General features: G+C 44.7%; 1 protein-coding gene across 2 annotated transcripts in view; it reads left to right on the top strand.

Annotated features, from left to right (window-relative positions):
• SEC24D (SEC24 homolog D, COPII coat complex component) overlaps positions 1-18,934 on the top strand; it is a 95,043-nt gene that overhangs the window by 74,016 nt on the left and 2,093 nt on the right. For both annotated transcript variants that reach the window (XM_029076659.2, XM_029076660.2), the window contains exons 14-22: positions 1,656-1,772; positions 2,478-2,648; positions 5,109-5,205; positions 5,961-6,106; positions 7,852-7,990; positions 9,275-9,393; positions 12,891-13,070; positions 13,768-13,959; positions 16,547-16,636. In XM_029076659.2, the coding sequence (XP_028932492.1) occupies positions 1,656-1,772; positions 2,478-2,648; positions 5,109-5,205; positions 5,961-6,106; positions 7,852-7,990; positions 9,275-9,393; positions 12,891-13,070; positions 13,768-13,959; positions 16,547-16,636 (1,251 nt within the window). The remainder of the gene's footprint in view (positions 1-1,655; positions 1,773-2,477; positions 2,649-5,108; positions 5,206-5,960; positions 6,107-7,851; positions 7,991-9,274; positions 9,394-12,890; positions 13,071-13,767; positions 13,960-16,546; positions 16,637-18,934) is intronic.

The raw sequence follows: 18,934 nt of genomic DNA, 5'->3' as shown, positions 1-18,934 counted from the left end.
AATAAGCACCATAATCATTATAAAAAATAAATTATGGTACTTAAGTGCTTACTAGGTGCCAAGCATTGGTCTGAGCGCTGGGGTAGATGCAAATTAATCAGGTTGGAACCAGTCCCTGTCCCACATGGGGCTCACACTCTTAATCCCCATTTTACAGATGAGGGAACTGAGGCATAGAGAAGTAAAGTGACTTGCCCAAGGTCACACAGCAGATCTGTCACAGATCTGGGATTAGAACCCAGGTCCTTCTGACTCCTAGGCCTGTGCTCTCCCTGTTAAACCACGCTGCTTATGGTGCGAGAGTGGCTGAAAAGGCCAAAGGAGGATTGGCCCAGAGCCACCCCAGGTGGAAGCCTGAGTCAACCTTTCTTCCCATTAGTCGCCACCTCAATCAGTCAATCAGTTGTGTTTATTGAGCGCTTACTGTGTGCAGAGCACTCTGCTAAATGCTTGGGACAGTGCAGTGTAAAAGAGTTGGCTAAACCCATTTACCTGCCCACCACCTCATTGCTGGAGAGAAGCCTGCTTCAGCCCCCACTTCTTGATGCTTCTTTCAGTCTGCACTTTTGTACTGGAAAAAAACTCTGTCAGGAAGAGATGGCAGGAAGATATCTATTGGGCCGATGTTCCTTGCCAAACCTCTCGGACTAGAATCAATCAATATATAGCGAGTACTTACTGTGGGCAGAACATTGTAGAAAGCACCTGGGAGAGTCAAGCGGAGTTAGTGGACTGATTCCTACCCTCAAGGAGCTTACAATCTAGTGGGGGAGACAGATGCTGAAATAAATTACAGGTAGAAAGAGCAACCAAGTATGAAGATATGGACATGAGTGCGGGGGAGAAGAAGAGGTGGTGAGTAACTGAGGGCTTAGGGTGGCAAGAACTCAAGTGCCTTATTCTTCGATCCCTCAGAACCGTTCTTGAGTTTATCTAGTTTGGGGCTGTTAGTAAAAATTCAATTAAATTCAATTTAGTTCGACTTATTGAGCACTTACTGTGTGCAGAGCACTGTACTAAGCGCTTAGGAGACTACAGTGGAACAATAAACAGACCGATTCACTGCTTACAACGAACTTAAAAAAAAACCTGAAGTAGGGTAGTTCAGGTTTAGTTTGTGCTGTCTTGCCCATGGGTGCCAGGGTGACATGTGGATCCAAGACGGTAAGATTTTTTTCAAAATTTTTGAATATTTGAGTTTTGCCTGAAGAGTTAGGCAAGCATAACCCCATTTACCTAGGCCCTTGCCTTTCTTTGGGAACTGGAGTTTAGATTTCAGGTTTCCCATATTATGCATGAATAATTTTCCAACTCACTTCTCTTGCATTAGTATTGCTGCAGAAAGGAGTAAACTTGTACAGTGCACAGGGATTCTGAGACCTTTCCTCTCTAAGCTTTCAAATGCCTGGTGGGGTCAGTGTGGTGACGGGGCAGGTGACCAGTCTTATCTGAATTAGATTAAGCTGTTCCTAGTTATTTCCAGGGTTTTTTTCGAGAAGGATTTTAGTGGCACCAAACCATCACCTGTCTCCAAGTAAACGGAGTGTTAGTTGTTCATAGGAAACAGACATATGTGAACACACTAGTGTGAAAGGAAAAGAAAGGCAGGAAACTTGGGGTCCACAGTAAAGGTCCCCGCTGTTTCTGTTTTCCAGGCAGCAGAGTGTGCTGGGAAACTATTTATCTTCCATTCTTCCTTGCCGACGGCTGAGGCTCCAGGGAAGCTGAAGAACAGAGATGACAGGAAGTTGCTCAATACAGACAAAGAGAAGGTACGGCAGCAGTTGGAACTCTTTTTTGGATTTGTTTTTAAACCCTCAGTTTTTAGGGCCGAAAGTACCTCAACAGTCTTTCCTTTTGGCCTAACTCATAAGACACTTCTTCCTACTAGGGGAATGGAGAACTGCTCCTGTAAATGGGCAGAGGCTAAGTCCCTGTTCCCCAAATAATCTGTGGTGGTTTGTTCCAATTTTCCTCTCTTCATAATCTTCGGAGCATTTAGAGTGCCATTTAATTACTGGGCACAGCCTGAATGAGAGGTATCTCAATCACTCTCTGAGCAGCCTCTAACTACAGCGAAGACCTGGAGTTGGCAATGAACCCTGTGGCTCGACATATTTGGGTATCTTGTTCTCCTGCCTTAGCATGAGACCGTGTGACCTTCTGGACCAGCCGAGGTGATGCAGAAAGGAGAGGGAGTAGAGGAAATGAGGGCTTAGCCAGGGGAGGCCTTTTGGAGGAGATGGAAATTTAATAAGGCTTTGAAGGTGGAGAGTGGGGTGGTCTTTCGTGTATGAACGGGGAGGGAGTTCCAGTCTGGAGGAAGCTCATGCAGGGAAGTCAGTTTGTTTTGGATGATATATTCCTTCCTCGGGGACAATATATTCCTTCAATTAACGGGTGGTGGTGTTCCTTTGCCTCTGGTACAAGGAGAAATTGAAACGTTCCACTGGTGATGTGTTCATCATTCTTCTCAGACTCTTTTCCAGCCCCAGACAAATGTCTACGAGGCCCTGGCTAAGGACTGCGTGGCCAGCGGTTGCTGTGTGGATCTGTTCCTCTTCCCCAACCAGTTCGTGGATGTGGCATCTATGGGTCTCGTGCCCTTGCTGACTGGAGGGTCGCTTTTCAAGTATAATAATTTCCAGGTAAATGCTTGCCCCTTGGTTAGTTGGGATCTAGCACTGCTGTTGGAATCCAGAAACTATTCCCCCTGTGGGCAAAATGGAAGCTTAAAGAGAATGAACCAAGAGAAAGAGGCATGTAAATCTGCCCCTTTAAAGTTAATCTGAAAAAAATAGTCCTCATTCACCAGATCCTTCAACTTTTTGTGCTCTTTCAGGCTGAGTAAATTGGGGAAATAGTTGGTGACAAAATGGAACATATGGTTTTTATATCAATAAACTAGACTGTGATAAAGTGAGGGAAAGACAAAATCCTAGTCCTTGAAATAACAATTATACTGTTTTTCTTGTCCTATCAGTTGAGAGTCTAAGGAATTCAGTGAGTCCAAGGATTAAGTCAGAAAAGTTGAATCATCGAGAGAAAATCAGAAAGAACCATAAGAGCTAAATATTTAGCCTCTGAAATTATTTCCAAAGTTTTAACCAGGAAACAGTATTTCCAGTTAAGCCCTCATTAAGCAAATGAGGTGGGCAAATGTCTTGTGATTCCCTCGTTTCATTTTTCTTCCCCTTCTCTGGGAACTGGAATTCCACCCGACTCCCCAGTGTGCTAAAGAGTGAACACCTGAAATGTTTTCCAGTCCAACTGAGGTTTTTCACTTGCTTTAGAAAAACGTTTCATGTCCATTTTCTTATTAATAAAAATGTACCACTGGGTGGGGAGAGAATGCAGAATGAGAATGCATGGCTTAGTGGATAGAGCCCGAGTCTGGGAGCCAGAAGGACCTGGGTTCTAATTCAAGCTCTACCACTTGCCTGCCATGTGACTTTGGGCAAGTCTCTTAACTTCTCAGTACCTCGTTTGCCTCATCTGTGAGCCCCATGTGGGACATTGACTATTTCCAACCTGATTAGCTTGCATCTTTGCCAGTGCTTAGTATAGTGCCTGGTACATAGTCAGCCTTAACAAATACCTTTAAAAAGAAAAAGGCCCAGCTCTAGGATCCAGGTAGGCTTGGATTAAGCATCCCATCTACCCTAAGAGAGTTTTACACCCGGAATCCTAGGCAAATCGCAGAAATCCCCTCCCTTCTTGTCCCCCTCCCCCAACTACAGGAGAATCTTATTCAGTGGAATTTATTGAATGCTTACTGTGTGCACAGCACTGTACTAAGCATTTGGGACAGAGTTGGTAGACACACTCTCAGTCCACAATCGTCAGGTAATTAGGAAAGACTCACCATGACTTGCTGGACGACACGATGAGAAACATATCCACTCCTGGCTACACCACTGACATGAAATCCTCAATGATTACACAGTCTCCCTGTGCCTTCGTTTCCTTTCCATAAGCTAGAGCTGGCAACATCTTTTTTTTTTAATGGTATTTGTTTGGGGCTTACCAATGTACCAGGCAGTGTACTAAACACTGGGATAGATACAAGCTAATCAGGTTGGACACAGTCCTGTCCCACATGGGGCTCAGTCTTAATCCCCATTTTACAGATGAGGGAACTGAGATTGTGATAAAGTGAGGGAAAGACAAAATCCTAGTCCTTGAAATGATAATGGTTAAAATGTGTGAGGGGGGGGGGGGGTGTTTACCGATCAGTTGTGATTCTAAGGAATTCAGTAAATCCAAGAATAGAGTCAGTAGTCAGGAAGTGACTTGTCCTGGGCAGACAAGTGCCGAAGATGGGATTAGAACCCAGGTCCTTCTGACTACCCAGGCCTGGGTTCTATCCACTAGACCATATCTTCTATGTAACATGGCTTCTATGAAGAATTAACATGTGCATGTGTTTCTTAAGCAGTAAGCAAAGGCTACAACTTAGCCTGGGATCCAGCTAAGGAAATAGGGCAGCTCAGAGTTGCAGGTGGTCACTTGATTTTCCTCCTTCCTTTTGGCCTTTATCGGGGTTTCACTGAAGAAAACTTTCAAGTGAGAATATATAGCATCTGGAGGGCGGAAAGTCTGTTTGGCCTTGTTCACAATCTTGGCACAGCATAATCAACCACTTGTATTTACTGAGCTCTTACTGTGTGCAGAGCACTGCATTAAGCGCTTGGGAGAGTACAGTACAGTAAAACTAGCAGACACGTTCCCGGCCCTTAAAAGCTTACGTCCGGAGCGGAGAGAGAGACATTAATATGAATAAGTGCCATTTATAATATGTAATTTAAAGATATCTACACAAGTGCTGTGGGTGAGAATATCCAGTGTCATAAGGTCCCAGATTGAGGTGCGTTGATGACGCATTAGGTGTGTGTTGGTCTTTAATGAGGACTAGAGGGATGATTTTGGAATATATTAAAGAAGGGAGTCAAAAGAAAATGCCATTTAAAAGCGGCTCCAGACCGTTCATGCCTTTCAATTTTGAATCAAGGGAACTGAATGCTGGAGGCAATAGGATGGGAAATGGAAAACTGGTGGTTTCTCCATGTGTGCTGCCATCTAGCAGAGCTACGCTGTTTTCCTTGTAGGTGCGTGCAGACAGCCAGCAGTTCTTGAATGACCTCAGAAATGACATAGGGAAAAAGATCGGATTTGATGCCATCATGAGGGTTCGCACTAGCACAGGTAAGGATGGAACGGTTGGCAATTGACAATTTTACGAGTGTAAAGGTTTTCTAGGTGTCCAGTCCTGATCAGCTTCCTCAGTAGTTTTCACCTCCTTACTAACTGCCCAGGGCACCCCTTTGAGGTTATTAGCTAGCCAATCTTTTGCTTGTGGCTAAATCCTTGGCAGCGCCCAACTGGATGAATGGGTTTTTCTCTGGGGACATCTGTGGCTTTGGGAATAAAACCGGCCTTTTTGGTTTCTGGAGGGGCACAAAATAAAACCCTCCATTTGAGCAGGGCTAATTTTTCCTGTCTCCAAAGAATCTTTACCCATTCATTGTTATATTTATTGAGCGCTTACTGTGTGCAAAGCACTGTACTAAGGGCTTGGGAGAGGACAAAATAATAATAAATAGGCACATTCCCTACCCACACAAGCTTATAGTCTGGAGGGGGAGACAGACATTAATCTGAATAGTAATATAAATATACCAGGCCCTTCACCAAACAGTGGACACGGCAGAGATGATGGGCTCCTGCAGTCAATAGCAAAACAAATCACCATCATCCCTGAGGCCAGCTGGGTGGAGGAATGTAGTGGGACTCTCACAACCACATCGCCTCTCAGGTCCAGGTTGCTGTTCCAAGAGGCTTATGCTTCTCTTGGATTACCAGGGGCCATTCGCCCTCTTTGAATTGTAGGAGGACCAAGTGAAAGAACAGCCTTGGTCAAATCAGGGTCAACCGAGCTCTTCCTTTTTCCCCGACTCTAGGTTTCCGGGCCACTGACTTCTTGGGTGGTATTTACATGAACAACACGACCGACGTGGAGATGGCGGCGGTAGACTGTGACAAAGCCGTGACGGTGGAGTTCAAGCATGATGACAAACTCAGTGAAGACAGCGGAGCCTTAATCCAGGTGATTTCAGTCTGGGGTGCAGGAGGCAAAAGATCACGTTTCCCTTGTTCTGTGGCCTGGGTGCTGAAAGCTGCCTGGTCAAGGGCACTTTGTGGTATTATTATGGGGTTTGTTAAGGGCTCTGTGTCACGCACTGTTCTGTCACTGTCAACCACCCCCTTCTCTGGGAAACATTACCCGACCTCGGCTTTACTGACACCGACCTTTCCTGGTTCTCCTCCTGTCTCTCTGGCCGTTAATTCTTAGTCTCTTTCATGGGCTCCTTCTCTGCCTCTCACCCCCTAATTGTAGGGGTCCCTCAAGGCTCAGTTTTGGATCCCCTGCTATTCTCCATCTAAACCCACTCCTTTGGAGAACTCATTCGCTCCCGTGGTTTCAACTATCTCTATGTGGATGATACCGAAATCGACAGCTCCAGCCCTGGTCTCTCCTTCTCTGCAGTCTCACATTTCCTCCTGCCTTCAGGACATCTCTACTTGGACGTCCTCCCGTGCCTCAAACTTAACATGTCCAAAATGGAAGATAAATTCCCACCCACGCCCTGTCCTCCTCCTGACTTCCCCTCACTGTAGGCACCACCACCATCCTCCACGTCACAAGCCTGTAACCTTGGCATTATCCTCAACTCATCTCTTTCATTCAACCCCCATATGCAGTGTCATCAAATTGTGTTGGTTGAACCCTTATAGCTAAAATCCACCCTTTCTTCTCCATCCAAACTACTATCACATTAATCCAAGCACTTTTCCTATCCCACCTTGATTATTCCGTCAGTGTCCTTGCTGGCTTCCGTCTCTTCAGTCCATACTTCACTCTGCTTCCCGGATCGTTTTTCTACAAAACCATTTAAGTCCATGTGACCCCAATCCTCAAGAACTTCCAGTGGGGGCCCATTCACATGTGAATCAGATACTCCTTACCGACGGCTTTGCCCCACCTTACCTTACCTTCCCTGATTTCCTACTACAACCCAGTTCACGCACTTCACTCCTCTATTGCCAACCTACTCACTGTACCTCAGTCTCATCTATCTCAATGCTGACCTCTTACCCACACCCTGCCTCTGGCTGTGGCACTCCCTCTCCATATCCGACACATGAACACTCTCCCCACCTTCAAAGCCTTATTAAAAGCACATCTCCTCCAAGAGGCCTTCCTGACTAAGCCCTCATTTCCCCTTCTCCTACTCCCTTCTGTGTCACCCTTACACTTGGATTTGTACCCTTTATTCACCCCTCCCTCAGCACTTATGTATGTATCTATAATTTTTAAATATGTCTTTATTCCGTCTGGACCATAAACTTTGTTGTGGGCAGGGAACGTGTCTACCAACTCTTGCTGTATTATACTCTCCCAAGTCTATAATACAGTGCTCTGCACACAGTAAGCACTCAATAAATTCCATTGATTGATTAATTGATTGTTCTAAGCTCTGGGGTAGTATCAAGTTAATCTGATCGGATGCAGTCCCTGTCCCATATAGGACTCACAGTCTCAGTAGGAAGGAGAATGGGTATTGAATCCCCATTTTTCAACTGGGGAAACAAAGGCAGAGAAGTGAAGTGACTTGCCCTAGGTCACACAGCAGACAAGTGGCAGAGCTGGTATTAGAACCCTGGGCCTCTGGCTCCCAGGTCAGTACTGCTTCCCCTAAAGGAACTGACTGAGCATTACTCTCTGAAAACCAGCTGGTCTGGGTGATTCTTCAGATCCTCTAAGACTCTTGTCTCACCTTTCCATTTCAGTGTGCTGTGCTTTATACTACCGTCAATGGCCAGAGAAGGCTCCGTATCCACAACATCAGTTTAAATTGCAGCTCCCAGTTAGCTGATCTCTACAAGAGCTGTGAGACCGACGTGCTTATAAACTTCTTTGCTAAGTCAGGTAAAGGGTAGCCTCGAAATACACCTCCAGTCATTTATTTTGTACCTGTTTGGCACATTCCCCTTGGGTTAGGTAAATTCAGAACTTGTGGAAATGACAGGTGTGTGCCTGCCAGTTTGATAACTGTGGTAGTTGTTGAGCTCTTACTAGGTACCAACCACTGTTCTAAGCAACTGGGGCAGATACAAGTTAATCAGGTTGGGCATAGTCCCTGTCCCACATAGGGCTCACAGTCTAAGTAGGAGGTAATAGGATTGAATCCCCATTTTATAGATGAGGTAACTGAAGCATAGAGAAGTTGGTATTTGTTAAGCGCTTACTATGTGCCGAGCACTGTTCTAAGCACTGGGGTAGACATAGGGGAATCAGGTTGTCCCACGTGGGGCTCACAGTCTAAATCCCCATTTTACAGATGAGGGAACTGAGGCACAGAGAAGTTAAGTGACTTGCCCACAGTCACACAGCCAAGTGGCAGAGCTGGGATTCGAACTCATGAGCCCTGACTTCAGACATATGGCAGAGCCATGAATAGAACCCAGGGCCTGTCGCCCAGGCCCGGGGTCTTTCCACTAGGCCATGCTGCTTCTCTGTTTAAGCCTCGAAGAGCCAAGCAAACTCAGTAATTGATCCCTGAGTGGTTTAGGATTGGCTTGCTTGGAGGAGGAGGGCTGGACTTGCTGTGTTAGGAGAGACCTGGCTAACAGAGGGGCAGGATGATGGGCAACGGGAACTTACCCTGATCTGCGCCTGGACAAATGAAAGGTTGGTTGGTGTTCCTGGCCTGCCCAGTTCCATCTCAGATGTTTTCAGAAGGCTATGCTGAACCACAGTCAAGAAAAGCCACAGTTTTACTGGTGGCCTGTCCACAAAAACCAGCTGCGGTTCCCCCAGTAAAAGGCAGTTGCCACCAACTCAATTCTTTCTCGGTTGAGCTTCTTGGCTTCTCTGTGGTACACTGCTCCTTTGACCCAGAGGTGGGGACAAGGTCAAGAATTAGAGGTGAAACTCAAAGCAGTCCGCTTGGCCCCTCGGCATTGTGTCTGAACAGAGGCAGTTGCTGAAACTGTTGGCTTGCAGTGAAGCTTGGGGGTTAAATGCATGCAATTCTTTTATCTGTGTTCCAAATACCATTTCACAGGCTATTGAGAGGGGACTGTACTGGGGCATGAATTTAGCATTTTAAATGATGCAGCTCAGAAAAGGAGCATTCTCCCCTGACACCCACCCCCAAGAGTGGGTGTAGAGGTTTAACTTTATCTCCTCCTTGTCCTTCTGTGTATGTAGCATTTAAAGCTGTTCTAAATCAACCCTTGAAGACCGTCCGGGAAATTCTGGTGAACCAGACTGCGCACATGTTGGCATGCTACAGAAAACACTGTGCCAGCCCATCGGCAGTAAGTCAGGTAAGACACCTCCTCGATCAATCCATCAATTGTATTTATTGAGTGCTTACTGGGTGCAGGACACCATGCTAAGCGCTTGGAAGAGTACAATGAAACAGACCTGGCAGGAACATTTCCTGCCCACAAGGGAGTTTACAGTCTCGTGGGGGAGACAGACATTAAAGTAAATTATGGATATGTACACAAGTGCCGGCAGTGGGATGGATCAAGTGGACAAATCCGAGGGCAAAGCAGAAGGGAGAGGGAGAAGAGGAAATGGGGGCCTCTTAGAGATGTGACCCTAATAAGGGTTTGAAGGTGGGGAGAGCGACAGTCTGTCAGATATGAAGGAAGAGGGTGTTCCGGGCTAGAGGCAGGATGTGGACGAGGGGCCGACAGCGAGACAGAGGTACGGTGAGTAGGTTGACATTATAGGAGCGAAGCGGGCAGGCTGGGTTGTAGTACGAAATCAGCGAGATCTGAAGGGGCTAGGTAATAGAGCCTTCTGATTGAGTCTGAGTTTGAAAGGGACTCCCATCACTTCAGCCTACCAAGGATTAAGGGTGCTGATATGGAAAATTTTCACTATGACGGACTTGCCTGGGCAGTACTTATATACTTGTTAAGTTGTCAAATGTTAATATTTACTGGTAGCCATGATTCATTCAATAGTATATATTGAGCGCTTACTATGTGCAGAGCACTCTACTAAGCACTTGGAATGTACAATTCGGCAACAGAGACAGTCCCTGCCCATCAACGGGCTTACAGTCTGGGAAAGTGTCTCCTGGTGAAGGCGGAGTTGGTCGTGATGTGGAGAGGCCCGGTTAAAGGAGGGAGGAGTGGGTTAGAACTGGAGATCTTTTCAGGAGCCAACCTTTGTCTTTCAGGTGCATTCACTTAACTCGAGGACTCTGACTAACATTTAGAGCTTCTGTCTATAGACAGTACACAGTGCCCAAGAGATGGGAATAGGCTGAATTCTCAGATGATCCTGGATGTTCTCTCAGCCATGCTGGCTGTGAAAAGAAAACATTACTCTTTACATCATTTCCTATGGGAATCAATACTTCATTTTCAGCTTTTGCTTCAACCCTCATTTTCATGGAACCGATCAAGAACGCTAACTAGAATGTAGCTGGACTGGTAATTTTGGAGTCGTGCCCCAGCGCACTCTCCGTATTTTTAATTTCCCTTTTCCTACAGAGTCTACTGGACTCTGGTCTGGGTTTATTTATGTGCAGAACATTGTTATATCATTTGTCTTGACTAGACATGCCTATCATCCTCTGGAGATCTCCATTAACAGGGTCCCTTGATGGGAAGCAGGCACTGTTTGGTATTTTCAGGAAATTTCTTGGTTAATATTTCACATATTGGATTTGGAGCCCCTGAGGCTGATGGCGATTGAAGTGAAAAATAATTCCAGGTTGCCCAATTGGAAAACTTTGGTTTGCTTTACAAGTTCCATCTCAATTGCTGGAACCTTCTGTTGGTTTGGATTTTACTACTGTAAGGAGGGATTTTAGTACTGTAAGGAGGGTGAGCTGATTCTAAACTCACTTTTTTGTTCCGGAATGCCAGCTTTTCCTTAGTCTTGGACCCTAGGAAATGTCCAATCTATTTTCTCTAGCAGATCCTTTTTTTCCAGGGCAAGCTGCAATGTGGAAATGACAAGTTTTAATAGTTGCAAAGTAGGAAAAGGCCTTCATAGTTGCAAAGTAGGAAAAGGCCTTCAGGTGCTGGGATTCAGTAGTGCCTCTGCAAAATGGAAAGTGACAAGTATCCCCCTCTTCTTTCCCAGACCCTGTCAATCCACCTTCTGTGACTTTTCCCTTTCAGTAATTTGGTGCCATCTGGTGGATGATTACAGGAGTCTGAAAGGGCTGGCTGAAGTTTGCTTGACTAGGGTCAATCTCCTTGCAAGATAAAAATTTTGACTGATCTCAAAATGAGAATTGCTACACCGACAACCCAGGAACAGTTGTAGGGAAGTCATTGATTTGACATCCCGCACTGCCTGCAAGTGCAGGAAAAAGCAATGATGATGTAAGAAGGAGCCCAATAGCCGGGTATGGGCAAGGATGAAACTCTTCTCCGTAAGAATTTTACTTTAACCTCAAGCCCTCTTTGAGTGTGAGAACGTTTGACGCTGACTTCTCTCTTTCTCTCTGTATACCTTTCTCTCTGCCCCTCCCTCTCCTAATGTGTTTCTCCCTGTCAATAGCTCTCCCGTGTCTCTCCCTCAGTCTCAATGTATCTGTGTCTCTTTCTCAGCTTCTCTCCGTCTCACAAATGTGTATGCCTGCCTCACTCTCTGTTTCTCCCCTGTCCCTTGCATTGGGTCTCTCTGTCAACATGTCCCCATCTCTTTCAATATGACCGTATCTCTGTGTCTGTCACTCTCTCTGTGTTTTTCCCTCTATATCTCTGCCTTTCCAAGTTCTCTCTCTTTCATAGCTCAGCAACACCCCTCGAAGGAGGACAGAACTGTAAAGGGACTTGTAATATAGACTTAGCAGTCCAAGGAGGGCCAGTATTCCAGGCTGTTACGGTAGGTCAGTATTGACAATTCAGGGCTCTTTTCCAAGAGTTCTTTGCTTGAACTCTTAAGTAAGCCTGATTAAAGAGTTCTGAAAATAAATTCAGAATCTACAACTCCAAATAAGTTGAATTTTCCTTCCTTACTGTGATTCACTTATGTAAATCATAAAAATGAGGTGGTGTAATTCCATTCACCCCTCCAAGTCTTGCTTTAGAAAGGGTTGGGGGGCACACACCAGGATCAACTGCACATATGTGGAATCTCAAACATCTCAAAAGTACCTGACAGATCTTCAGGTTTGATATAAAAGGGTGCCACAGGTAAGTGGTTCTTGAATTTGGCCCAAAAGTGAGTATGGGATGGGATAAAGTGTGGTGAGAGATGTTGTCCTCCTAGAAAGCCACAGGCCTGTATTTGGAGGAAAGCTTGTTGTGGGCAGGGAATGTGTCTGTTTATTGTTATATTGTCCTCTTCCAAGTGCTTAGTAGTGCTCAGCACACAGTAAGAGCTCACTAAATATGACTGACAAGAGAGTATCAATGTCAAAGGGGACATGTGCTGGGATATTCCACACCTCCTCACTTGGGGAAAAACATCATTTTATGTTGTCCTGTTTGTAAACAAGAAACAAATCACTTGGTGTGGTTGCAGTGTGTGTATTTGTTGGGTGGTGGGTGGGGGTGGGCGGTAAAACGCTTCCCTGCGATTGTGTGGGCTCAGCATCGCTACTTACATGTAGTGGGAACAATGCATTCTCTTTGAACCACCTTTTCCAAAGAGCTGCTTTCTAAACAGGTGTATAATTGTCCTGCATTTGGGAAATAGCCTTCTTGAGACTTGCAGCTATTCCTTCAGATTAAAAGCAGACTATGGTCCATTTTAAATGACACAATCAATCGATGTGCGTCAGGACTGATTTGCCAAGGTGATGATATCACATATCATGTCGAAATGACCCATCTATCTCTTTCAGCTCATCCTTCCTGATGCCATGAAGGTGCTGCCAGTTTACATGAATTGTCTGTTAAAAAACTGTGTCCTACTTAGCAGACCAGAGATATCAACTGATGAAAGGGCTTACCAGAGACAGCTGGTCATGTCTATGGGAGTGGCTGACACTCAACTCTTCTTCTATCCACAACTTTTACCAATAGTAAGTATTTCCTGGGGGGAAGAGAGACAAAAAACTGTGGGATTTTTTTTAGTATTGCATTTAGGCCATGTCAGTTGTGAGGGAATTTTGAAGCCTAGGCCCCCTAAACTGTAAGCAGCTGTTGGGCAGGGATCATGTCTTCCCACTCTACTATATTGTATTCTTCCAGGTGCTTAGTACAGTGCTCAGTAAATACCATTGACTGATTAAATCTTGGGGGAATTTTGATCAATATCACTTTCAAAGGACTTGTTACATATAGCAGAGTTAGAAACCATTTACGTGGAGGATGTCTGTCCTGCCTCCCTGAGTAGTTCCAGGTGTACAAAAAGGCATTGGAGGGGAAGACTTTTTTCCCATATGGCTGCATTTTTTCCCCCCATCCCAAGCTGGTAATCATCAAGGGATTAAACAGACTGAAAATTCTCTAACCAGGTCATGGAAAGGTAGAATAGTGAAAAAGATATAAAATCTTTAGAGAACTAGAAACAACAGCAAACTGACTTGCCTGGATGACCGGGTATTGCTTTCTGCATCCATCCGCGGTCACTCTCGTCCCTAAACCTCACACCCAACAGACCTGAGGAGGAATGTTCCTGCGATCATTATGTTTTCCCTGGCATGAGAGTTCAAAAGGTTTATTAAGGGCCCCGGGTACAACAAAAACTATCTAATCCTCCTGTCTTTCCCCCCTCAGCACACAATGGACCCCACCAGCCTGACTTTCCCCACTGCTGTCCGCTGCTCTGAGGAACGACTCTCTGAAGGAGGGGTTTTCTTGTTGGCTAATGGCCTACACATGTTTCTTTGGTTGGGAGTAAGCACCCCTCCAGAGCTGATCCAGGGACTCTTTAATGTGCCATCCTTTGCACACATCAACAATGAGGTGGTAAGTGATGTGGTTGTCTTTTTTTCCGGCTCAATCTTTCACCTGATTGAAATACAACAAATAGTTTGGCAGAAAGGCAAATATTTCCAAGTAGCAGGGGGCAACAGCTCTTCTTGTGCTTTGCTCAAAGTTGAACGAGCACTGGGAACTTACTTCTTATCATCCACTCTCTAAATAGCATGTTACTTTTTATTTGAGTGGTCTCAATGATCTGGCTTAGGGTGATACATAAAAGAGCTATAAAATGTGTTTTGTCTGCATATCGTACTTAGTTATAGCTAGAGAACCTAAAAGACACAGCACTTATCATCCCCGGTTTTGTTGCAGAAGAATCATTTGAGGCAGGAGGTCTGTGATGAAGACGATTTTGTTGGGGCATGCTCTGGTCTAGCGTGGACTACTTTTCCATGGGTAATGGCCACTAGTGATGGCTGGTCTTTCTGTAGCTTGTACAAGGCCCTGCCATCATGGTTCTAGATGGCAATAATTGTGGTATTTGTTAAGCCCTTATTATTTTCTCAGCCCTGGAGTAGATAAGAGATAATCAGGTTGAACTCAGTCCCTGTCTACATGGGGCTCACAGACAAAGGGAGAGGGAGAACAGGTATTGAATTCTGTGCAAAATCAGCAGAAGTTAACTAGAAGGGCTTAGTGGTCAAAGAGCAGTCAAATGGGAAGTCATTTTTCCCCACTGAGGTATTCTGGGACACCTCTTTTGGGAGATCAAAAAGGGAAAGGAACATCCAAGTTACATTAATATTTTCAGGATCACAAAAAAAAATTGGATAACAGATGGGGAAATTTATGCCATTTGGAAAGGTAAATCATCCACATGCAGTGAGGCTATTAATGCTGAATTTTTTATATGTGAATTGTGTTTGGTTTCAAAATTTAAAGTGTTCTACTCTCCCCTGGCTTGTGGCCATTTAGCAATAATGTCCAACTTGTTGGCCCCATCATACTGAAAAGCAGAATGTTAATGGGAGGAACCTGAAGAGGGATTACATTTTTTCTAGGGGGGCTGGCAGGAAGGGGACATGGGTCCCAGGGAATGATAAGGTTCCCTTAGAGGTCTTAACACAGTAGGGGGTTGTGTGTTGATAAACCCAAGAGCATTTCCTTCCCCAGAAACTCCATCCCCATGGGAGATGGTGAGAAAAAGCAAATAAATCCACCAAAAGGGGTTAAACAGACTTTTTCCATAGATTAGATCTGCGCCTCATCAAGTCTTTAGGTTTACCCAGCTGAGATGGAGAACACACAGGATTAGGAGTCAGGATACCTGGGTTCTAATCCCAGCCTCACTGTTTACCAGTTGTATGACCTTGGACAAGTCACTTAACTTCTCTGGGCTTCACTTTCCTCATCTGTAAAATGGGGGGGTTAAGTATCTGTTCTCCAGCTCCATAGGGGGCATGGACTCTGTCTGATTTGCTTACCCAGTATTTATGCCAGTGCACAGTGCCTGGTACAGGGTAAGTACTTACATACCTCAATTGTTACTGTGCCTGACATCTTTTGTATGAAACTTCCCACCACCACCTCTAGGAATAAACACATCTGAAAGATGCAGGGAGAGATTGTTTTTGTGTAATCAAAGATAAAGTTTCCTCTGTAGATCTTACAATGAGGTCCTTTTCAAGCATAATGACAACTTAGAAGTAAGGCTCTATCCTTTAAGCTCTGCTCCTTATTAACTATTTAGATTGTGAGGCCTGTGTGGGACAGGGACAGTGTCTGACCTGATTATCTTTTATCTACCCCAGTGCTTAGTACACAGTACGCTCTTATCAAGCACTATCACTGTTATAATTCTAAGGCGGCCTCCAAATGGAGGTTGGTTCGGATAAGAAAACAAAAATCAGGCTCATATCTGTACCACATCGCTAAACCTAATTTTATGCGGTTATATCTGGGCCAGGCTCCATCCCAAACAGTGTAGCCAAATAAATAAGCTATTCAACTTACTGGTTTCAGAACAGATTTTTAAAAAATGGAATTTGTTAAGCACTCACTATGTGTCAAGCACTGTTCTAAGCACTGGGATACAGCAGCGTGGCTCAGTGGAAAGAGCACGGACTTTGGAGTCAGGGCTCATGAGTTCGAATCCCAGCTCTGCCACTTGTCGGCTGTGTGACTGTGGGCAAGTCACTTAACTTCTCTGTGCCTCAGTTCCCTCATCTGTAAAATGGGGATTAAGACTGTGAGCCCCACGTGGGACAACCTGATTCCCCTATGTCTACCCCAGCGCTTAGAACAGTGCTCGGCACATAGTAAGCGCTTAATACAAATACCATACCACCTCTTCAGGTTGGACACAATCCCTGTCCCACATGGGGCTCACAATCTTAATCCCCATTTTACAGATGAGATAAGTGAGGCCCAGAAGTGACTTGCCCATGGTCACGCCATAGACAAGTGGTGGCATTAGAACCCATGACTTTCTGACTTCCAGGCCTGTGCTCTATCCCCTCCACCATGCTGCTTCTCTTCTCTAAGAATAGTGACCTAACGAGTAGTAGTAATATTAATAGTAATTCAGGGTCTATGTGTCATGTGCCTCTTACATTTGAATTCTTATACTCAGACATTACTGCCTGAAGTGGGGAATCCATACTCAGAGAAGCTCAGAACAATAATCGATGTAATCCAGAAGAAGAGACCATATTCAATGAAGGTAAGAGACCCCTGACCTTTCCAATTTAAAATGATCTAACTAGTAAAAATTATTAGGTTTTAAACCTATCTAATTAGTAAATCACTTACTGAAGAACACTTTTACTAATTCAGCTTTACTCATCTCCTTGGGACAATTATATAGACATTTCTGCTAAAATTCCCTTCTGTATCAAGTAAACATTGCTTTCCTTGGAGCTAATGATTCAAAGACATACCAGGACAGATCTTCTTTGACAGAAAGGCCTGTGTTATGTCCATTGACAACTGAATGCTTTAGCCCCTGTCCACTCGGGTTTTTACTCTAAAATTGCCAAAGCAAAGCTCCCAGGCCTCCGTAGAAAGGCTCGGGCAGAGGCTGGGAAGTGTGATGCCCTCACTAGATCTACCTCTGTGTCAGTCCTGTAAAGCAGAACTGACCGTGCTTGGAATCGCAATGAAACAAAGGCAGATACAATGATGACAAATCATTATTTGCAGTTCAGGAACTGGAGTGCTTTCTGAAAACACGTGCCAGTCAGGGCTCTGCCTAGAGCAATCTGTGCACATTTCTCCAGGAAGACAATAAAAAGCCCTGGAACCTCCCTTTTCACTCGCACCAAAATAGCCCAACTGGGGTTGTGACTGGCCCAAGGTGCTGTGCTTAGTACAGGGCCTGGCACATAGTAAATGCTTAGTAATACTGCTGTGGGCAAAATTAGCAGAGAGGGAAAACAAGTGTGAACTGGTACTTGGCCATCAGGTTGCTCCAACAGTTGTAACTCCTCTCAGTGTGGCCGTTGTGGAAGAAAGGGAGCCTTGGTCTGTAGCAGTCAGTCAGTCTGTCGGCTCTATGACTTCAAGAGGCTTGTTATGTTTTAGTGTAATATAACAGCCTATCAATTCACTTGAATTTGTCCGTCCTTCTCTGGGTTCAGTAATATCATAGGCTTTCCACAGTGCAAACCCACAAAGCTGTTTCTCTTCCCCCAGCTTCTTGTCTAACATTAAATCCCCTATTGCCCACAAGTGGATACGGATGCATTCAACCTCATGGATCTTTTGCTTAACAGTGAGTGCTGACTGTGTGCAGAGCACTTTACTAAGCACCTGGGAGAGTACAACGTATTAATAATAATGATGCTATTTGTTAAGTGCCTACTAGGTGCCAAGCACTGTTCTAAGCACTGAGGTAGATACAGGGTAATCAGATTGTCCCACACAGGGCTTCTCCAGTATAACAATTCTCAATATAACAAGTGGTAGCCATGGTCCTTGCCCATGAGGGGCCTAGCTTCTGATTGTGATACCTGGGGCTAGGTTCAGGCACTTAGTACAGTGTTCAAATTCCACTGACTAGTTGATAATTCAGTTTTCCTAACTCTTTCCTGTCTTGGAAAAAAAAATACCCATAATTTTTTGAGCATTTAGGGGTGCTGTATTTTTCAAATTCATAATTGAAGGAAAAAAAGTGGACTGGCTTATTTTTTATCTTCTCCCTCGCCTTCCTATCCAAGTAGCAAATAACTCCAAATGATTTAAAAGAATTGGTTTACACATACTTGGTCAGCTGTCTAAATCATGATTCGAGTGACATTCCTAAAAAAATTATGGCCCTCGGGAAGATAAACTAAGTAAATTTCAGACAGTTTACCACATAGTTGAGGTTCCCTAATTGAGTTGACCTGTAGGGAGTAGATTACATGAACTAATATCTCAATATTCTCTTTAATAGCACTGAAAGCTCTTTTTGGCCTCTGTGGTTTAAGTCAACTTTGAGGCATACAAATGGGATGGGAAAAAATTCTGCAAGTTTGCTCATTTTATGCCTCAAATCAGGGTATAAAATGTTTTCAAAGAGGCAATCTTAGAATTCTGATACTGCAGTAGTGACTCCAAAGTAAAGCCAATCTCAAACAATACTACCTTGATTCAGTACCTTCCAATTCTGTCCATCACCCTCCAAAACAGAGCCCATCTCACACCTGCCCGGAAAAGCACTGGGAAATAATCTGGTGCACCAGCACATCTATAGCCTGAGGCAGCAGAGATCAAACCCAAATCTCTACAAGCCTTCTAGGAATTTTTATTACCCAGGCTGCCAAGGGCAGTGCTCCCTTCTAGACTACACTGGCTGGGACCTGCACAGGGCAAGGCATATTTTGTGACCATGTTTTTCTAATGGCCAATCCTTATAATCTGACTCTATAAAACACAGATCTTAATGAAAGGACTAAATATTTCCAGACCCATAATCCAATAGTTCTGCACCAGAACTCACCTTGAGGGACCAAATGCTAAACCGGAATGACAGCTTTTT

Source organism: Ornithorhynchus anatinus, chromosome 12 (assembly GCF_004115215.2).
Source record: "Ornithorhynchus anatinus isolate Pmale09 chromosome 12, mOrnAna1.pri.v4, whole genome shotgun sequence".
Lineage (NCBI taxonomy): Eukaryota > Metazoa > Chordata > Mammalia > Monotremata > Ornithorhynchidae > Ornithorhynchus > Ornithorhynchus anatinus.
Note: the sequence above shows the minus strand (reverse complement) of the source record. Positions and strands in the feature narration are given on the sequence as shown.